Source organism: Lithobates pipiens, unplaced genomic scaffold, assembly GCF_037356315.1.
Source record: "Lithobates pipiens isolate NorthernLeopardFrog02 unplaced genomic scaffold, aLitPip1_a1.2 Scaffold_1, whole genome shotgun sequence".
Taxonomy (NCBI): domain Eukaryota; kingdom Metazoa; phylum Chordata; class Amphibia; order Anura; family Ranidae; genus Lithobates; species Lithobates pipiens.
In genome coordinates, this window is record NW_027507685.1 from 133,894,386 (window position 1) to 133,916,338 (window position 21,953).

Sequence of the window (21,953 nt, forward strand, 5' to 3'; positions counted from 1 at the left end):
TTCACCGATTTGACCATTGCGAAGTTAAATCTGCGTGGTCTCCATGAGTCTATTCATTACCACTGATCTTTAAATTTTTATATTGTTGGAGTTATCATCTAGCAAACTGCAGATAATGATTAGCTTTCAAGTCCAGAAATGCAGTCTGTTATTCTCTAAACCCCAACTCCAGCCCAAACTAGTTTACCTTAAGCCAGACATAGATGGAGCGAGTTTATTTTCTGCAAAAAAACACTCAGTGTTGATGAAAGAATTCCTCCCGCAGAGCCATCGTGTTTGCTTCTCGTCTTTACCGCTTCGTCCCTAACGCATCTCCAACTTGTTTTCTGGTTGTCCAGAACAGTGTACCCTACTTCACATTTGGTGAACTTGCCTCAAGGCAGTCAGTTTCTGGTCGGAGGTGTACACTATGATTAGACTGGTCCTCAATATCTGCCTGGCCTGTAATTAGTGGGAAGCCCCATTTTGCCTTAACCCATTCAACTCTTTCTGGGAACCAGACAAAATGGGTGAGCTTTGTTTTCCTGGCTGTTCATCAGATGCTGGCTAGAGCCCGGCGCCAACAATTCCTCCCGTTTAGGGAGGTTAAGCAAATACTTATGGGGATTATGGTACATGAGACGCTCACCTCAATACTTAATTATACCCATGCCTAGTTTTTAAGAGTCTGGGACCAGTGGATATTTTACAATGCTGGTTTAAATCTAGACTGTGCCTTACTCTTGGGTCTGATTGGACCCCCCGGAGCCCCTTCCCTCACACCTTGGTCTGGACCCTGCAGGAACTCTACCCCCTTTTTTGCCCTTTCTTTCTCCCTTACGCTTTTTTTCTTCTTTCTTCCTCCTCCTTCTGTTTTATCTGCTCCCAAATCTCCCTGTGAAATATGCAGGCTACCTTGCCTTTCACACTGACATGGCTGGCTGGGGCATCTACCTTGTCTATAGAAAATGAACGCATTTACTGTGCAATGTATACTTCATTGCTTATTGGTCAGTGGATCTTTGCTCCTCAGGGCCTAGCTAGTGCGCAAGCACTTTATTTTCTATTCATTTTTCTCCCACGTTTGTGATACTTTTACTTGTGTGTGTGTGTGTGTGTGTTTTTTTTCACTGGATGAAGGGTGTGAGTCCTCGGTCTTGCCCTGACATCTAGGGGGAGGATGTGTGGCCCTCAGGTTCCTTCCTCCCCTGCCCTTGATAGAGCCCCTCGACCAAGTATTCAATGCCACGGGGGATTAGGTTAGAGGTTCTACCCCTTTTGTGGGTGGAACAAAAGCACACCCTTAACACACTATTTAGGGTGTGTGTTTCACGTTTTATTTGTTCAATTACGGGTTTTTTTGGTTTAGGTTTTTGCACCACCGCGGACTTAAAAAAAAATCAAATAAAAATCTTTAATCTTTTATATTGTTGCTTTTTGCTCACAATGGATTTGGCATATTATCTTTTGCTTTTGTTACACTTTATTGTAATGTATTATTTTATATTGCGCTGCATATTGGAAAAAAACAAAAAAATAAATAAATCATTTGTAAAAGAATAGGTAGGCTTCAAAACATGTTAAAAATTGCTTCTTATTACAGACTACCATCTAATGTGTGTGGGCAGCTTGTCAGGCGGGTAATTGTCATTCGACAAATCCCAGAACACGTCCAGCTATTAGTAGATTGATAATTCACCAATGAAACACATTTTGGTAAAAAAAGGAAAAGCTTTTTTTGACAATATCGTATCCCAAGAACAGTCTGTTTATTTCTGGTGACACACTTAACAGTCTACAAATGTCTTAAACCACATGGGCTCAGTCCTGAATTATATGTCTCCAAACTCCCCAATCCCAAAACCTCAATGAACCGGTGGAGAACAAAATTAAATAAAGGCCAGTTCCACTGAAAACTGATTTTTTTTTGTATCGGGTACATTTACAAATCTGCATTTATCCTTCAAGGACTCCAGTGCGATGTCCCCTCTGCTGTACCCACCTCTGTCTCCCTTATCTCACATGGCTTTAGAGCTGAGAACTGTAGAAGGAAGATCTCATCACTGGAAGCAGTGGGCTAAGCCCTTCACCTTCCATCCAAAATTGAAAAATAGGTTTGCTTGGGCAATAATTTTCAAAAAGCTAAATAAAATATAATAAAATTTGATAATAGTAAGAGAAAAGCTCATCAGTAGTTACAAGAGGAAAAGACAGACATAAAACAGCATATTATACATCTCAGGTTGTGCAAATAGAGAGTAAAATGACTAATACCGCCACCTGCCAATAGGGGCAACAATCTACACAAAGTGCAATGTGAACAATAGGTCTGCACTATATATGATACAAAAAATATTCTGGCTATCAGGATACCATACCAGATATTGTACGGTTTTGACATTTTTGTTTTTCCAAGTGCACCTGTTGCACAGTGAATGCATCCATTCTATATAGGCCAGACCAATGCCTGGATTAACAAGATAGTGAGGTTTGTGTTGGAGGTGCATGTGCATGCAGTCTCTGTTCTGAGATATACTGGTCCTCTCCTACACAATGGCTCCTTCTTTGGATGGTCAAATGTGTGGACACATACATGCTTCTGCCTGAAGACTGCAGAACACGCCTGGATGTTGACCTGTTGTAAACAATTTTTAGCCAGAGTAGCCTCACTTGTGACCACATTAAGTCACTTCGCTGTAAGCTTTCTATCACAACTAATGATCTAAAGTGTAAACAGGTTCTGTTAACATCAGCTTCAGCATCAATTATGGCTGGACAGACTTTATATGGGATGCCAGGAAAGGTCTGGAAAGCCCTTTTGTAACACATCAAGGAGTTCTTCTCAACTCTAGTAAGCACTTGTTAACCCAAGTTATTTAACGCCTTCACAACTAGCAATGTTGGTCAAGCCTGGAATTGTTGACCTTAATAAGAACTCGCTGATCCAAGTTAGTTAATGCCTTCACAAGTAGCAATGTTTGTGAAGACTGGAATCGTGGACCCTAGTAAGATCTCATTGACCCTAGTTAGTTAATGCCTCCAACAAGTAGCTATAATAGTCAAGTCTGAATTGACAGTCAAATGGTGATGAGACTTGATCTGACTTTTCATAGTCAGGTCCAGCAGCTCTGACATATTCCCTCTGCAACATGGGCATTATGGGAAACATGAAGGTATACGTATATGGAATGTAGATTCAGAAATGATGCTTGCTGATTTTTATAGAATGCTATAACGCAAAAGAGCAAATAATATTGAAGATCTGCTGGTGTTGGCCTATTTTTTCTAGCAGAACTACCCCCAAACTGTCAGGGATCCCACAAGCCTTGTGCAATTATGCACTTCATGGGCTTACTGTGGCCTTGCAAATGTCTTTTAGTTGTAATACTTTACAACAATATCCACATATTTTCAGTAGTATAATTATTCCCTTTAATAGGTGTGGACTACTTTTGTAATGAAGAGCTTATTTTTTTTTTTTTTTTACCGGTCTGAGTGATGGTGAAACGCCATTAAATGGAAAATAACGGATACAGCGTATATGAATACATACACAATATTTAGGCATATAAAAGTGCAAAGTTATATTAAGGAAAGCAGATCTGCAGCTTCCTGTAATTATAACTGATATATATTTATATATATATATTTGCAATTGGAGGATTTCTCTTCAGTCCTGACTTTGTATTTGTCTAGAAGTTAATGTCAGCTTGAGGCTGGCTTTATCTGAAGCACAAGGACAATGGGACGATAGAGTAGCAGTTAGATTTGAAAGAAGAGAATCAAAATCTCTGCAGGTTTAAAGAATCCTTCATTCCTCAGCGAGAGAAACACTTGACAGTGAAAGGAAAGGAGTTTCAGTATCCAGACAAAATACAATCCCATCATATATATAACAGTCTTTTAATTTATCACCGTCGATTGAGTGGGTTGGCTGGAAAAAAGTCCTTTGGCCAAAAAAAAATTGACCATGTTCAGGAAAACCTCAGTAAGTTGTAAATTTGTAGTTCCCTTCTCACAAGGTTCCTTTTCAGAACTGGGTTTTGGTTTTGTGTTCAAGTCTGGAGGTTGATGTTGCTAATGAGGATGGTGAGAGGAGTGATGGAGAGTCGAGTCGTCAAAAAGTGGGTTTTTCACCTCCATTTCTCCTGTCTGGAAAAATAAAAAGCCTTTGTTATATTTTCTATAGAATTGGATTGATACACATGATCTATCACTAAGTGTATATGAATCATTTTAGTTTAGTTAAAGCAGATCTTCACTTCATCTGATCGCAACAAACCAGAAACACTGTTAAATCCATTTTTAATATTCAAAGCAAACTCCCAAATCTATCCATGTCTCCATGCTTCGTTTTGTTGAAAAAACACTGAAAAACACCCCCCTAGCATTTTTTGGCTGTGGCCATCTTGAGTAAATGAAGATAATTCATGTAGCATTTACTTCCTGAAGTTCATCTGCCCTTAGCTCAAGCATGCATGCAGAAGGGTGTGCTTAGCGGAGAAAACCCCTCTTCTTCCCCTCCCCTCCCAAAGACTCCTGGGATGTATGACATCATTTTTCTTGGCAAGAAACCAGGAAGTAACTGAAGAAGTGTAAAACAAAAAAGTTTAAGACAATACGATATACTTTCCTATTTACGGATTTGCTAGCAGCATGAAGATTAAAAATAATCAATAATGATTAAGAGCGAGAAGTTGAACTTTAAAAGTAGAGGGGAGGGTTTGTTTTAATTTTACATTTTTATCACCGTCTGTGCCCCCTCATACAAATTCACCTATTTGTCCTGGTGACCATTATCTCTGAAAGTACAGAAAGTGATGGAAAATCAACAATGTTTAAGTTGCTACAGGAACAGGAGGTGATGGGAAATCTTCCCATAGGGACTCCTGTTCCAATGACCATTGTCCAAAGCAGGCTATAGATGATGCGATTTTCTTTTCTGTGACCAGTTTTCAGAACACCTGAAACGTATTTGATCTTCTGCTTGACACTATACTGTAATAAAATTGTATCTGGACTATCAATCTGCCGATGTGGTTCTTCAGTCTCAAGCAGTCCATAGATTATGCAATTTTCTTCCTTCTACCATGGTTGGAAGGAAAGAAATCACTAGATTTCCCCAATAACATAGACCGCGCTAATGGGGAATCCCTCCTTCAGATAGTGTGTTCTCCCAGCAGGAGGGCGCAGGGAGCCGTCCCTGCCAGAACACAGCGATTACGGCTAGTGACTATAGCTGCTGGCAATAATCGCAAGCTAAAAATCCAACAAGCTGGTTGTACCCAAGTTGATTGATGGATCTACTTGAGAATAACCAACCTGCCTATAGATGGATCAAATCTTGGCCATTCCTGCTGAACCGGCCGAGATTCTATCTATGGCTGGCCTAAGAGGGAATATCCCCTTGATTTGGAGAAATCTGGATAGATGGATGGAATCTTGGCTGGTTTAATGGAAACTGGCTGAGATTCGATCCATCTGGGGGCAGGTTGGTTGTACTGAAGTTGATCCATCGATCAGCTTTATGTGCACAACCAGCCTGAGATTTTTTGCACGTGATCATGGAATGAATGCTTCTGCAAGGACAGCTCCTTTAGAATCAAACAGGAACAAGCAGCAGATCCCCCTTGGCTTCTTCTTGGCTGTGCCCTGTACATGCAGTCATTGCCACCTATAAAGAGCTTCCACTGCGACCCCCCCCCCCCGCCCTCTTCCTGCTGAGCTTTTGTGAACGCAGCACTTTACCTTGTGACAAGCGTCATCAAAGGGGGCTTTGCTCTTTAAAGCAACTGTATCCCACTGGGCCAGGCTGCAAGAGCCACAGAGCTGGCAAAGCCTTGTCCCTTTATCCCATAATGTCACACTGTACAAGAAACACGGTGCTCCATGCAGAGGGAAATTGTATAATGATACGATGCGAGTGAAAGAGGATTACTGACTTCTCTGACCCCAGCTGATTTGATGCATGTAAGGGGAAGCTGAATTGTGTGTTCAGTGCATATCCAGAGCCGTCAACGTACAGCTTACCTGAAAGCTGTTTTTAATGTGATCTTCACTTTTTACTCATTTACTGTTAGTCAGTTTTAATCAATCTTTATATCTGTATATACAAATTGTAAATGCCCTCTTAGTGGTCATCTGTAAACCTAGCAATATGTTAAAGGAAACTTTAATGAGAAACAAAGTCAGCCACTGTGGACTTCATCTTCTGAAAATGCTAAGTGCCTGGTTCTCATACTGTCAATACTTCGATGGCCACATGCTTGCTTGAAGTCTGTGATAGAGAAAGTGCTATAGCCAGAGAAAGCCAAGAAACTAGCATTTTCAGAAGAAGTCAGTAATGCCCACCTATATTATTTCCTCAGCACAAGTTAGTGTATTTAGGGTCCTCCCATCTCAACAGCTGTTTGAGAGGGACAATGTCAGTTCCCTGGGAGCCAGTTTATGTACAATTCACAGTCATTTCTATATGACTAGCTGCATTTTTGTGCATTTATCCATATTAAGTACGCACCTTGATACGTTAAAGTGGTTGTTAAGCCACTCGGACTAATTCATACCATCCTGTCTGTGTCCTAATGCTGTGTCCCTGTGTGTGTGACTTGTATAAAAAAAAAGCCTGCTATATTTCATTTCAGAGCACCGATCAGCACTCACATGACAGGCCGGCTCTTTCCTCTCCCCATCTGACAGCTGCAGCAGGCGGACCCGAGATTCCCCTACTGAAGTCAGTCAGGACAAGAGGAGGAGAGAGCTGGCTGGTCATGTGAGCACCATTTGGAGCTCTGAAATGAGTTACAATCAGCATTTTTTTTACTATAAATCACACACACAGGGGGACACAGCATCAGGACCAGATGGTATGACAATGTAAAAGTTATTTCAGCAGCAGGAGGAGCAGGGGCGGGCACTGTCAAAAGCTGACAGGCAGGGAGGGGGTGGGGGGAGCAGACAGGAGAGCTGCAGATGATGGAGGCATGTAAACTGAAAACAAAATACAGGGGTCCCATTTACAAATGTTTTTAAACAAGATTCAAAAAACTTTCACGCAGGATTCACACTTTTTTCAATCAGATCCTCTGAAAATGTGTGAATCTTGGATGGAAGCTGTGTGATTCTTGAGTGAAAACTATTATAAATAGACCCTCATCCCAGGTATTATATAGTTTTTAAAGCATTTGAAGCATGGAAATTAACATTGCGAATGAACGAAATATAAATTGCACAAGGGATCACTTAAACACATGCAGAAAAGCTCATCTAAGTGCACAATGCTGCATATGCAGAAGTGTAAAAAGACCCTGAGCCACTGAGAGCTCCCACTAGTTGCTAACCAGCAAATCTCAATATTTATTACAGTTAACATTTTTTTTGCAAATTAGCCGTATAAAATGTACACATCTAAATTTCAGGTAAACACTGTAATAAAAAGAGAGAAGATCGGCTCAAAATATTTTGTACTTTCCCTTTCAACTGACCCCCCCCCAGCAGATCTATGTGACAATTTATAAAGTACTCACTGGGGCTAATCCCGGACATTCATATACAGTGAAGTCACCATCTTCATTCTCCTCGTCCGATGTGACAGCTGAGTCTGGGTGCTTCAGCTCATCTTTATTTCTTAAAAAATAAATAAGATTTATTATAGACCAGTTCCATATTGGAAGTCGTTTCCCAACAAACGCATTCTGAATGAGAATTTCCGGGCACTCACTTCTCCATGGATATCATCTGTTGTTTCTGATGTTGGTAATGGTACATCTGAGCATTCTGAGCCAATTTCTTATCTCCGGGCTGAAAAACAAACAAAGCAAGAAGAATTAATATGGGAGGGAGGGATATTACTCATAAATTAAAAGCGGATCCCAGTCATAACTTAATGCTATTATAATATCTGGGACACTGGGATGGATAAGTAAAAAGTAATAGAAGGTATAAAATTATTTTGTAGAAAAAATGTTGCTCCTTTTTAGTGCTGACCACACAACTGAATGTCTTGGCATTTAGACTGACCATGCCGATTGATCGACCAACTTGGGTACAACCAGTCTGCCAGATTCGCTTGCAATTATCGCAGTCAGCTGCTATAACCACTAGTGATAATCACGGTCTTCTCCCAGCAGGGATGTCTTCCACTGACCCACCCAGCCATCCCTGTCTGTGTTTATAGGGGAATCTTGCAAATTTGTTTCCTGCAACCCATGGTTGCAGGAAAGAAACCATGTATGACCAGCCTTAGTCATGTGCTCACTGCTGATGCTGAGGACTGGAGTGCAGACTGGCTGATCCTCCACTTCAGTAAAGATCCTGTGACCTAAGATTCCTGCTTCTAATTATCTGAGCAACACTAGGAGGAGACCAGTGCAGCACTTTCTCCAGGAAATATATAAACATTTCAGCTCCTCTGTTGCACCTTAATTATCCAGTCCAATCAGATGATGAGCTGAGTTTAATTTTACAATTTAAAGCGGATCTGTAATCTGAAGTTAATCACAGACATCCTTGTATTACTATTTAAATAACATTATTTTACAAATAAACAATGAATACTGGGTATGCTTTATTTAAAGTGCATTATGTGGTTTTAAAAGAGAGAGCAGAACAGGCAGAGAGGGAGGTGAGTCATGGCTTTGATTTATTCAGTTTTGTCTGTAAGCTTGAGTTACTGAGCTCTGCAAACATAAGGCTTTTTTAAGCAGCTAAAAATTGCTGAAAATATGAACATTTTATGTACCTTTATGTAAAAATGACAAAAAAAAAAAAATAGCTTTTAGCACCTACATATATAAAAGAAAATATATGCAAACCCACTAAACATTTTATTTTAAAACATTTCAGAACTCCAAGGGGACAGGTACGAGCATCTCAAGTAGCTGGCAGGTGAATTTTTCCACTTGCTGAAAAATATCTACGAAAGTGGGCCCAATCCTTTCTTTTTCTATGAAGTAGGAGAAAGGATCAAAGCACTGCATGCCCATTTTTATCATCGATCCAGGATCACAGTGGAATTTCTGCTGACAACTTGTTTGAGGGCGATCAGATATCAGGACTTTTGTTCTTGGGGATAATATCTGACAGTCTATGACTCATATACAGTTTTATATATATATATATACACACACACACACATATATATACAGTATGTAAGTATGGTGTATATATATCTCAGCCAGTACAAGAAGACAACATTGTGTGAATCAGTCATTTCATTGTAGTTTATAACATACCGATGATGTCTTTTCATACGGTGGAGGCGGTGACTGTCTATAGGCCGGATAATCTGTCTTTTCTGCCAATTTTATCTCTCGGCGCATTCTGCGAGAAAGCAAAAAAGGAAAGTAACATGTAAATGTGAAATCCATGGAATCACAGGCCCCAGGGCCAGAAAGCAAGCATTTATATTGCATTAGCAACCAGATTGCAGTTGTCATTTTTACAGCCTGCACTAAAATGATGGAAGTTGGAAACTAGTTGCTGCGGGTAACACACAGAGCTCATGGAAAAACTGGGAGGACACTTTGCTGCAATAGGATAAAATGGCAGCATCATTGGAAATCTATGAGTGCTCCCCTGTTGGGTTATCCTGCAGAAAAAAAGTGATTTGGACAATTTGCAGCATGTGGGATTGTAATCAAGTATGTCCTTGCTTACTATGTTGACATGGATATTTTCCTATATTTGGTATATAGTAGACTGTATATATTTAAAGTGTATGTACTGTAAACCCAAACAATAAACTTATCTTATTTGCTACCTTTTGGTCTGTAAAATCGACTATTTTTTTAAATTCTCGTCACACCTTAAAGAAGGAGAGGAGTACAGCCCTCAAAACACATTGGCTCAGTAAATAATTTGTCTTTGGAATAAACTTGTATCTGGACTTGAATGTTATGGTGTGATTCATCAATTATAGATTCCCACATGCAGAGCAATTGGTGTCTGTATGTTGTAGAGATAATGGGAGTGTTTGTGTAGTTTAGCGACAGAAAACTGGGCAGGGCTGACACCACTCATACCATAACAGATTTTAGGAGCTGAGTGCATTTCTGGTATATCAACAGGTATCTTCTGTCCTTGCAGGGTCTTTAAAGTAGAACTACAGCAATTTTTTTTGGATAGAGCTAGGGAGGGTTATAACCCCTGTCATATTTTTTTCGCTATCTGTGTCACATTGCAGAGATTTTCCTTTACTTCCTGTCCCACAGGGAAACAGGAAGTGAGAAAAATTCCTGAAAATTAAGAGAATTGCTTGGGGACCCCCAGGCCACCAGAACTAGTGTCCCCATTGGAAGATGTCCTCTATTACTTTTCAACCCAAAATGTGGGATTTTCTTTTACTTTCTCTTTCAATCATAATGGTGAACAGGGCAAATAGAGAGGGTGAATCTGCCTAACGGGGGCTCAGACTGTAATAAAAACTGACAGGGGTTCGATTCCCTGTCCCCTCTATCCGAAACTAAAAAAAGTTCTACTTTAAGGCTGGGTTCACACTAGTGCAAATTATTTGCATGTTAGGAGACTGACACATCTCCGGGATGGCTGTGGAGCGGTTTGCAGAAGAGTCCTGTGTGTCTTCTGGTCCATTTCAGGTCCGAATACAGCTAAAAATTCAGGCCCGATTCGTCCCTGAAACAGAGAACAGGGTTGCAACGGACCCCTGCTGTGAGCCGCTCTGCACAGCAGTGTGAACCCAGCCTAAAGGTATAAACATGGGGACATTTGCATGTATTGGGAAGTAGTACTGCATGTTTTTTGTTATTTTGCCTTGGCATACACTTTAATAGACTTCAAATGCATTGAATGAGTATGCATTACCTGCACCAACATATACCGGCGATAGTCAAAGCCATGAGACCAGCAAGGGCACAGGCCACCACCACACCTGCCGAGACACAGATTGAAGAAGTTAATGTAGGACTCCAATGTAAGTACTCAAGCAATCAGTATACATTACAATGTAAGTACTCAAGCAATCAGTATACGTTTTTACCTTATTTTTATTTATTTTTTTATTCCAGAGCATATGAATGTGACAGGGGCAGGTGCTGAAAAGACATACGGGATCTGCTATTGCTGGCCGCCTTCTTAAAATGCTAGTTGTCTGACTATTATGCTGGTCATGTGGCTACAATACTTAACTAGGGCAAGTATGCAAATCAAAAGTTCCACCTTTACTGGCTGCATGTTTACTCTAGATCAATAAGCCAGTAAACTAGAGACAACCAGGTATCTGCTAAATGGGAATTACATGCACAGAATATCCATATTGCTAAAGAGCCGGCGATTTCTTTTTTTTAAGTGCACAGGGAATCCAACTCTATTGGATCCTCATCTATTGCTCTGACTTGGAGCTGATCTTCTCCCTTAATACTTTTTGAGGGTGAATGGTGCACTTATGCAAATATATATATAATAGACCATCAGAAAGTCAGTGTTTGCTCTAGTGGGGTGGTGGAACATCAAGTTAAGACCTCTTTCACACTGGGGCGGTTATCAGGCACTTTAGCGCTGGAAATAGCCTCTGCTAAGTGCCTAAAAGCTGCCTCCCATTCATTCAAGTGTGACTTTTCACACTGTGGCAGTGGCACTTGCTGGACACTATGAAAAGTCCTGCAAGCAGCATCTTTGGGGCGGTTTGGGTGTGCTGTATTTAGCACTCGCAAAACGTCCCGCCCATTGGAATGAATGGGCAGCGCTTCCAAAGCGCTTTAACACAGGCATTTTTAACCCCTTCTCAGAGGATAAAAGCGCCCGCTAGGGGACAAAAATTGCCAATTATCTTTAGCGTTAACACGACCACATCCCCAGTTTGAATGGGATCTTAATGTGAGATCTGCTTTACACCAGGAGAAAAAGGTGTAGCAAAGAACAGACACCAGCTTTTTGGGGACGGGGAATAGGTGGAAGGGTTGATAAAAGCGATAGGGACCACTATTTTACCTGTTTAATCACCTGCTGCCCCAATAGTGACACTGTCCTTAAATCTGGCCAATAAGCTGCTATTGCTACTCCCTCCTCCTAAAAAATGCCGCCTGCCTGTCATGCTGATCCAATGGCTTTAGTACTTTCTGAGACACTGAACAGAAAGAAAGATGCAGATCAGGAGTTTGAACACAGAAAGTATTGAAGCCAAAGTCAGCCAGGCAACTAGTATTCTCAGAAATAGTGCAGCAATAGCAGCCCCTGTATATCCCCCAGGACAGGTTCCCTTTAATCACCCAGCTCTCATTCTCAGTGGCCAGGTAGGTCTCATGCTATATGGCCATCAATGCACTTTGGCCATCAATGCAATTTACAAAAGAAGGTAACATTCTTTTGTCCAACGCTGCGCTCCCTATAATGGCCCGAGAGTCTTTTAATGTGAAGTCAGAGCTGGCAGAGCGAGTGGAGTAATGAGCACCTGTGGTTAGCAGGCAATGACTCTCTGCTGGGACTATTGTATCCCGATCAGAGAGCTCTCTTGGCTTTTTACAGATTTAATTGCTTTATTGTTTGGCCCAGCAGCCTTTCCTGCACCCTGTGCCTTTGACTGAAGAGCCGGACAAAACAGAAGAGGTTCAGCACGGGGCAAGACAATTGCTGTTTGATGAATGAACTGCAATCCCTTTATAATCAGACATGAAAAGCACAGAGAGCGGAGGGGGGTGTTATTATACACTAAGCACTTCCCGCACCCTCTGTCCAGAAGAATCAACATGTGGGGGGTCAATGACATGGCCTGTAGCTCATATGACTAGTTATGGGTGGACTAAATTCCATCTGCCCCATTTTAAGAAATTGTACAGCCAGTAGAGAGAGCGTCCCTTAAATGACTTCACTAGCTGGGTGGAGCTGGGTACCCATGTAGGGAGGTCATTGTCATAGTCCGAGAGTACTAAAAACCTGGTTTATTCTTTAATGTATTACCTAGTAACAGCGCATCACCAGGAGGTCTTTGGGTAGTTTTAGGTGAGCCTGGACGGTTGCTTCGGCCGGAAGGATCTTTAACTGGTGGAATGGGCGGTGGTGGAGGATTGGACGGTGTGGTATTGACTGCAAAGAAAAAAAAATCACATATTGTAAATCACAAGCATAGGAGCGATTATTGTTTTTGGTGCTTCTAAATATGTGGCGAGGAATTGGCGGCAGACATTGGGAAATTATTTGACGATCTTTCAGCAAAAGCATGTAAATAGATTATACGTTTACATGAGCAGGCACATACCATTGCATTTACAGATACACTGAAAAAAGAAGTCATTTAAAACTGGGGCGTTAATAATGTGATCTGAAAGAGCAAATACAGACAATTTTTTGTTCGCATTGAACAGAGCAGAAGCTGAGAAGCTCTGTTGGGTTTTTACTGCTGTCCTTGACCCTGTTGGGGAGGATTACTTCGTGACTGTTGTCATCAGTACAGGAAGGGAGGGAAATCTTCTCTGGGGAACACAGACAATAAAACTCTGGGTGGAGGGCTGTAACAGCACATCTAATATGAAAGTGGCACAACAATGGATGCATAGTCCAGATACCATTTATTCCAGTAAAGTATCAAGAAGAAAATCAATAGGAAAAAAAAATGTCCCTTCATTAGGACTAAGAAAACATAAAGTATGGAATGTCTAAATAAGTAAAATATTTCATTGTTCATCTACTGAGGAGTGATACATTTACTTAGACATTCATTTGTTATATATGTTTTCTCAGTCCTAATGAAGGACGTTTTTGACTCTTTTTTTTTTTCCTTTAAACATATATAACAAATTCATGTCTACATAAGTAAAAAGTATCACTCGGTAGATGAACAATATTACTTATTTAGACATTCCATACTTATGTTTTCTTAGTCCTAATGATGATGATGTTTTTGGACACCTGAAACATATTGACTTTCCCTTTTTATTAATCTTCTCGACAATATACCAGACTTTTTCAACCAGGGTGCCGTCAGGGGTGCCCTGGAAAAATTTCTAAAAATTCCCCAAAAATGTAAGTGGGTGGATAAAGCTTGCCTTTTAGACATACAGCCACAGGTTTTCATTGCATACCATTACAACCTTCTAGCCACCAGCAGTCTTAACATCCAATGAAACCATTGGTTGAGAAGGAGGATGTTCGGTGCCATCCTTTTTTTGCCCATCCCTGCCCTTTTCTGTCAGCACTGGGGGTCATGTTAGCTGAATGAGGGAGAGAACCTAAGGGAGGAGAGAAACACTGGAATACTAATCAGTACCAGCGTTCAAAATAGTATTTGCTTTAGAATAATAAATCACCTCTAACACTGGGTGTCCTACATGTGTGGATATCACTGTGTTTTGTAAGACTAATCATTACATTTTTTACCTTATAGAATGGGGTGCCTTGAGATTGTGAATAATTTTAAACGCCGCCTTGACTGAAAAAAGGTTGAGAAACATGGCACTATGCTGTTTAAAATTGTATCTGGACTATCAATCCCATGATATGGTTCTAAAGTCTAAAGCCAGCCATAGACAGATGGAAATTCGTCCAGTTTAGCAGGGACTAGTCGAATTTTGATCCATGGGCTAGCTGGTTGTACACAAGTCAATATATGGATTGGCTTGATTACAACCAGCCTGTTCGGTTTTTCCTGATCCATCAGTGTCACTGGCTCTAGCAGGCAACACATATCATTATATTCTGTCAGTGGGGAATGCTCCCTGCTAGCAGAATACAATAGCTCAGCAGGAGGTATTCCCTCATCTACCTCAAATCTATTAATTTTTGTTTTTGTTCAACCTGCTGGTTGAATGAAAAAAATAAATAAATGTATGGCCAGCCTTAGATCTGCTGTACAACAGACATAACTACAAACCGATAACTGTGGTGGTCCATTGGGTGTAGAAGCCGTCAGCCAACTAGCCAGACAACCTGTACCAACGCCAACACTATTGGATATGATGTCACTGCTTCATACTTTGGCATATTAATACATATCCTTGAGAGAGATGGTTTGATCTGTCTCTGTATTCTGGTAATGGGATTGGGTACGCTCACGTCGCCTGTCTGTCTGGTGTATTGGTATACCCATGTCTTATGCTAATGTTCGCAGTCCATTATTTGAAAATGTAATAAAGCTTTTGTGATGCACCAACACTATTGGATGGCAATAAGCCTAGGACAACCCTTGGTTCTGTGTCAGACTGTGTTGATAGCTCCATCCTCTAGGCAACTGGACTAAAAATGAAGAGAATCTTCCATTCCATCCCATCTTATTTAGGCCTCAATCACAGAGACAAATTTCTGCGTACATCCAAGCAAACAGCTGTCTTTGCCTGAATGGAATGCACAGTTGTTGCTTGCATTCACGTACAAGCAGTCCCATTCATGTCTATTGGGATGTAGTGCCTTCATAAACGCAGCTGCTCCTCCAAAACTGACAGCCATGCAGGGGTATCTGAAAGCACACTGTCTGCATTTGGAACATGTACCCACGTGGCTGTCAAATTGGGACAATCAGCTGTGTCCATGCAGCTGCTGCATCCCAATAGATATGAATGGGACTGCCTAAATGCGGATGCACAGAATACTGGTGCATCCTGTGCAGACACAGGTGGCCCTTGGCATGGATGTATTGATAGGTACGGTTATGTGAAGGAGGTCCGATTTTTGATCCAAAAAAAAAAAAAGTAACAACACAAAGCTGCTGAACTCAGAACAATGAAATGATACTTTCATTAATGAACTGGGTTTATGTGAATGGACGTAAAAAAAACTGTGTGATCAGATTGCAAAGTGTGAGTCCTGCTGTCACCACTGAGATCGGTAATCCAGTGAGAGATTCCTTTAGCTGGCCTCTAAACAAATCAGATAAATCAGCTTCAAATAAGGAAAGCCCAATACTAGCATATTGCAAACAGAAGTGACATCCTTTACTCTGAAATGTCAATGTTCCGCCTTGTACCTGGGTGTCCCAATAACAGGACACTGAGCCCACTGAGGCGTGACAATGGCACAAGCCAGCAGTGAATATTCATACAGCCCAGCCTGAGGCCGTTAACATGATGACATGAAGATGTTGTAGTGTGTTTGTCACTTTATGGGTCATTTAACACAACTGGCTGCAGGCGACTGACAATGAGGTGCTTGTCCGGTGACCGGCTAATCACTGAACTTCAAGTGAAAGGAGATTTACAGCCTGCTGCTCAGGGGTCCCTGTCCCGTCAGGTGCTGCCTCTGTATATGAGTGCCGCCTCCTGCTTATTATTTCTTGGCGTGGTCTTCAATGTACAACTCACCATTCTCAGCTAAATTGACAGCGTGCGGCTCTTTCTCCTTAAGCATGGAAGCCAGGAAGTCAATCTCAGAATCAGGAATGTTGTAGGCCACTGAAAAGGGAAAAATAAACATGTCACAAGTGTGAAAAAAAAAGTCCACATAGACCAAGAAAAATTATAATATATCAAGAATTAAAGAGAACCTGCCATGAAAGAAAAATCACTAATCCCACAATAGACCCTATGTATGCTTATCTTTTCCTGTTGGAATTCTGGTACTTCTGGGTATGGCGTAACGTAATTCAGTGTTAGGGGACAATCACTAGGACCTCTGCTGCCCTCAGACGTGTGCATTAATCAACAATACTGGGTACCAATGGCAACTGCCACGTGCTCTTCATGGATTGCCACATACTGGTAAGTACTGCCTTGTACAAGGGAGGGATGATTGGTCCTCCACCAGACCAGTTTCATTTATTAAACATTATCCTAATCTAACCAGAAAACTATGTGACTTTATCTGGCCTTAGTGGAGTAAACCAAAACCACATCCCGGAATTGACAAAGTTAAAAAATGAAATAGAGATGGGATTTTCAAAGTGTCCCTCATTTACTAGATATAGTTACTAGATATATAGATTTATATTATAAAAAACAAAAAACAAACAAATGGTGTCCCATCTCGAAAATCCCATCTCTACTAGTAGTCAATGAATATTTACTAAGACCACCAAAAACACCGCTAACTGTATGGCAACCAGTTTTGTTCTATAAGTTGATTGTGTAGAGAACTCCACCAAAGATCTAAAGGGAGGCCATACACAGATCAAATCCCAGATATTCAAACTATGCATAAGCAGGCAGAATTTACCACGTTGATTGATCAACTTGGGTACAACCCCCATGCCAACATTGGGGCTAAAATGTAAAGACCTGCTCCAACCAAAATTCATATATTAGTTTAGTGCACCTGCTACATGTGCAATCCCATCCAGTCTTCTTGTATATCTTGAAGGATGAGATCCCCTTTCCACAGCCCAGTACACAGACAAAGGAGGATTCACACTTCCCAATGGATTCCCACGATCCGATCCACCATACATAACAGGTCAATCCCTTGGCTAGAGATGGACACCATGGTTGCGGCCTGGAAGGGGGTTAAGTCTCTGAGATGAAGGCTTCCTATGGCCCGGTTCATTCAGTTCTGGGTGGAGTAGGTCTTTACTCTGCTGATGGTCACATTGCCTGTGGCTCCTGCTTGGATACTCTTACTGTACATCAGTATACAACAAAGCTCCAAAGCAGTGACCCCCATCAGCACCAGCACAGCTTAACAGCTAATCCTATTGTCAGTGGAAGGGGGATCATGACTCTGGCCACACACAGCACGGTAGGAAGTGGAAGGTAATAAAGCAGAGGAGACAAGGCCATGACACTCAACAGGGACAGCAGCAGCATCTGGGCGTGAGGAAGTGTTCAACAAGAAGCTGTAAAACATTATAGAGCACCCTCATTCAGTGTGGAAGAGTGACAAGGCGCTGACACATACATTATATCACCAAAAGTATTGGGACACCTGCCTTTACATGCACATGAACTTTAATGGCATCTCAGTCTTCAGGGGTTCAATACTGAGTTGGCCTGCCCTTTGCAGCTATAACAGCTTCAACTCTTCTGGGAAGGCTGTCCACAAAGTGTGTCTATGGGAATGTTTGACCATTCTTCTAGAAGCACATTTGTCAGGTCAGGCACTGATGTTGGACGAGAAGGCCTAGCTCGCAGTCTCTGCTATAATTCATCCCAAAGGTGTTATATCGGGTTGAGGTCAGGACTCTGTGCAGGCCAGTCAAGTTCCTCCACCCAAAACTCGCTTATTCATGTCTTTATGGACCTTGCTTTGTGCACTGGTGTGTTGGAACAGGAAGGGGCCATCCCCCAAACTGTTTCCACTAAGTTGGGAGCATGAAATTATCCAAATGTATTGGTATGCCGACGTCTTAAAAGTTTCCTTCACTGGAATTATTGGGGTCAAGCCCAACCCCTGTAAAACAACCCCCCACCATAATCTCCCTCCACCAAATTATTTGGACCAGTGCACAAAGCAACTCCTAAACCTTGTGGACAACCTTCCCAGAAGAGTTGATGCAAAGGATGGCCAACTCAATATTGGGCCCTACGGACTAAGACTGGGATGCCTTTAAAGTTCATGTGTGTGTAAAGGCAGGCGTCCCAATACTTTTGGTAATCTAGTGTACCACAGCGAAGTATGAGGAGCCCTGGAGGACAGGAATGACACCCAAACATAGTTAGTTTTACACAATAATAGACCGTCACTACATACTGGGGCTCACTCCACATTATAGGACCAATCACATTCCACTCCTCCATAAAGACTGGCCACCCAGACCACAGACTGATTGTACAATCTTTTTAAATCTGGCTACACACATTGCCATTGGATTGTACAATCTCTGTACAACGTTGATATAATATCTTCATGCACAGACGTATCTACGGGCTCTGCCAGGATCCAGAGCCCTTCAGCACATCTAGACACGAGTTATAATGACGGTAAGGAGTGGGACCGAAGTTCTGCTTTAATTCTATATTCAGTCAGGTAGGTCCTTGCTTTATCAAAAGCTGGCCACACATGTTCCAACTGTACAATCCCTCAATCATCTAATTGGGATTTAATTGGGATGCCAATAAAGCTGTAGGTAAAAACTGGACCACAGGTAGGAAAGACCTCAAGTCAGGAGCAGCATACCCAAACGCCATGCCTTTTGATGGAAGGCATTCCGCGCGTCCCCATGCAACAAGAAAAGAATGTTAACGAGTAAAGCCCCCCCCCCCTCCTCCTCCCCAACCTGTATGTTGTACATTTTCAGGTGTTGCCCCCAGGACACAAGATGGCGGAGCCAGGAATACAATATGGGTGCCATAAGCCAATTATTTTTGTATATTAGAGGAAAAAATGTCTGGATCAGAGGCTCGGAGAACACGGCAGGGGTCCCGGGACTGATTAGCACATCACACCTCCATTCCCAGAACTCAGCAAACGAGTCTCTTTCCTCCACCTGAATAGCAAGGCACAGGGCTGTACACATGTTAATGAGGCCAGAACAGGCCAGATCGGGACGCAGCAGATGGCTGCAGAAACTGGGCCGGCCTGCTTTCCCCCCCTGTGGGCTTCTACATGGGGCGGCACTTGTTTAGCTGGACAGATAACCATGTTTGGTAAACATGTCAAACCAATGGGGCCTGGCCTGGCAGAGAAAGGCTTGAATTGAAGCGTCCAACCTCCCTCCATTCATGGTGTTCCTTTCACCCTGAACACAATAGTCACTCATTGGGATCCATGCTAGTCAACAACAATGAGGGATCTGTGCTGACTCTATAAACTATGGGACAGCGCCCCATATTGGTCAAATGTTGGATAAACATTGTCCAAAATAGCAAGCCAACTCAGAGAACACCATTGTTCCTTATATGTAGTAGAAACACTATTGAAAGCGTGTGCCCACAGCAACCTCCCAAGCTCTGTTCACACCTATACAGGTGCAAAGGAGCTTACAATCATGAAAAACGCACTAAAGGATCCTATTTAAAAATCGCAATGCACTGTTACTTTGTTACCATTCATTTTGCTATGTGCGCTAGAAATATGTGTGGGGATGGTGCTAAGAATTCATGGCACCACTGTCACCATGTCTGTAGAAGGGCTGCATGTTTTTGTGTGTTGCAGGATTTTGCGTGCGTTCAGGCAACGCAAAATTGTGAACCCAGCCGTGTTCTGCTTCCTGAGGAAAACATCTAAAGTTTTTTTTTTTTTTAAGTTGCTGACCTTCTAAAGCTAGTACCCCTTCCTGGGGGACGGGGGTTCCACATTTTTACTGCTCTATCAGCAAAGAACCCTTTCAGCAATCTAAGGTGAAATTTCCATTCCTCTAACCTCAAATTGTGGATGTGCGTCCTCTTCAGGGACCTTAGAGTGACCAGTTTATCACAGTTAGTGGAGTCATCTTTGATATATTTATACATTATAATCATATGTAAATCAATGTGAGGGACTGATAAAAATTCAATAGATTGTTCGGGTAGCTCCTATTTCACAGCTGTCTGAAAACCTATTGCTACCCATACACACCCTGATCTGATCTATAGGAAGTTATTGTTTCAATATTACTTTTTGAATTGGGCAATTATCACTTCTCTCCACCTTTTTGATCTCGTCCAATGAACTTTACATGACTGTAAAGGGAAGCGAATGGAGACACTGATCGCTCTTGCAACAAACAGTTTTTGGTACTTTTTCCATAAAGATTGGAAATTGAGATGAATACGAGTATGGTCAGTCTAAATCTCCTTTCACACTGCAGTTTTCAGACATTTTAGCGCTAGAAATAGCGCCTGAAAACTGCCTCCCTCCACCTGAGTGCTTTAGAAAAAGTCCTGCAAACAGCATCTTTGGGGCAGTTTGGGAGTGGTGTATACAGAGCTCTAAAAACGCCCCCGCCCATTGCAATGAATGGGCATCGCTTCAGAACCGCAGCAACACAGGCGCTTTTAACCTCTTTTTTGGGGTTAAAAGCGCCCCGCTAGCAGCCAAAAAGCACCGCAAAAAAAAGTGATGCTTTAGCGCTAACACATGGGCAGCCCCAGTGTAACAGGGGTCAGTGGGCGTGGTATTCCTGTATTTGGAACGCATGTCAAGCGCAGGTCCACAAAATGCCATTGACTGCAATGGAGGCTGCATCAGACCTGCTTTTTTTTGGACGTTTTATTAAGGTGTGACTGAACCGCAGGCTAATGCCTGGAACACACAATGAGATTATCAGACCAATGATCGTCGTTTGTTTCTTGCATGCTAGTCTCGTGTCAAAAAAGAAGAGGTTACTAAATTTACAAAAATTCTCGTACAATAAAATAAAAATGTGTTGTTATGTTATGTGTTGTAGTGTATTTGTATTGTGTTTTCGGACAACTGTACTGATTAAACAAAAACTGTACATTCTGGTATCGTATGAGAACATTTTTCCTGCTTGTCCCATCGGATAATATCAGCTGAACTGCCGTTATCGGCTCTCAAAATCTCTGTACTACCGATCAGATTATTGGACGATCCCTTCCAAAGCGGTATTTTTCATAAGCTTTTCCAATTGTGTTTATGAGCCATTATTGGATGAAACGCTGCATCTGCTATATGTGCATTATAATAGCAAACACAGCATTTGAAAAGAATGGATGTTGACATGAACCTTGAGAGTCCTTTCACACGGGTGGTCCCCGCTTTGCTCAGTGGAGATTGATCCGTTGATCCCCGCTGAGCAGGCGCATGACAGGTCTGTCTTCGCTCACTGTGCTGAGATGGACCTGTCAGAGCCCCGCTCTCCTCTATGGGGAGATCACATGAAAACGGATCCGCCTGTCCGTTTTCATCCAAACCGATCGACAGATGGAAAATAGGACCACCATCTGTCTGGACTTCACAGACAAGATCGGATCAGATAGCAGTGGGAGTTAGACATGTCACTGCTGACATCCGCCTCTCCATAGCAGTAAATGATCAGGTCCACATGAGACAGGCAGACCTGATCAGAAAGCCTGTGTGAAAGGGGCCTAAGGCCCCTTTCACACTAACGTCCCGTTCAGGCCCGCCTGTCAGTTTTTCAGGCGGACCTGAACGGGTGCTCCATAGAGCTCTATGGAGCGTCGGATGTCAGCGGTGACATGTCCGCTGACATCCGACCCGCT

General features: G+C 42.1%; 1 protein-coding gene across 2 annotated transcripts in view; it reads right to left on the minus strand.

Annotated features, from left to right (window-relative positions):
* Positions 1–1,731: 1,731 nt before the first annotated feature.
* NPDC1 (neural proliferation, differentiation and control 1) overlaps positions 1,732–21,953 on the minus strand; it is a 159,621-nt gene continuing 139,399 nt past the window's right edge. For both annotated transcript variants that reach the window (XM_077477172.1, XM_077477181.1), the window contains 7 exons: positions 16,221–16,310; positions 12,889–13,014; positions 10,798–10,864; positions 9,210–9,297; positions 7,697–7,776; positions 7,503–7,602; positions 1,732–4,131 (listed from right to left, as the gene is read on the minus strand). In XM_077477172.1, coding sequence (XP_077333298.1) covers positions 4,057–4,131; positions 7,503–7,602; positions 7,697–7,776; positions 9,210–9,297; positions 10,798–10,864; positions 12,889–13,014; positions 16,221–16,310 — 626 coding nt within the window. In that variant the 3' untranslated portion in view covers positions 1,732–4,056. The remainder of the gene's footprint in view (positions 4,132–7,502; positions 7,603–7,696; positions 7,777–9,209; positions 9,298–10,797; positions 10,865–12,888; positions 13,015–16,220; positions 16,311–21,953) is intronic.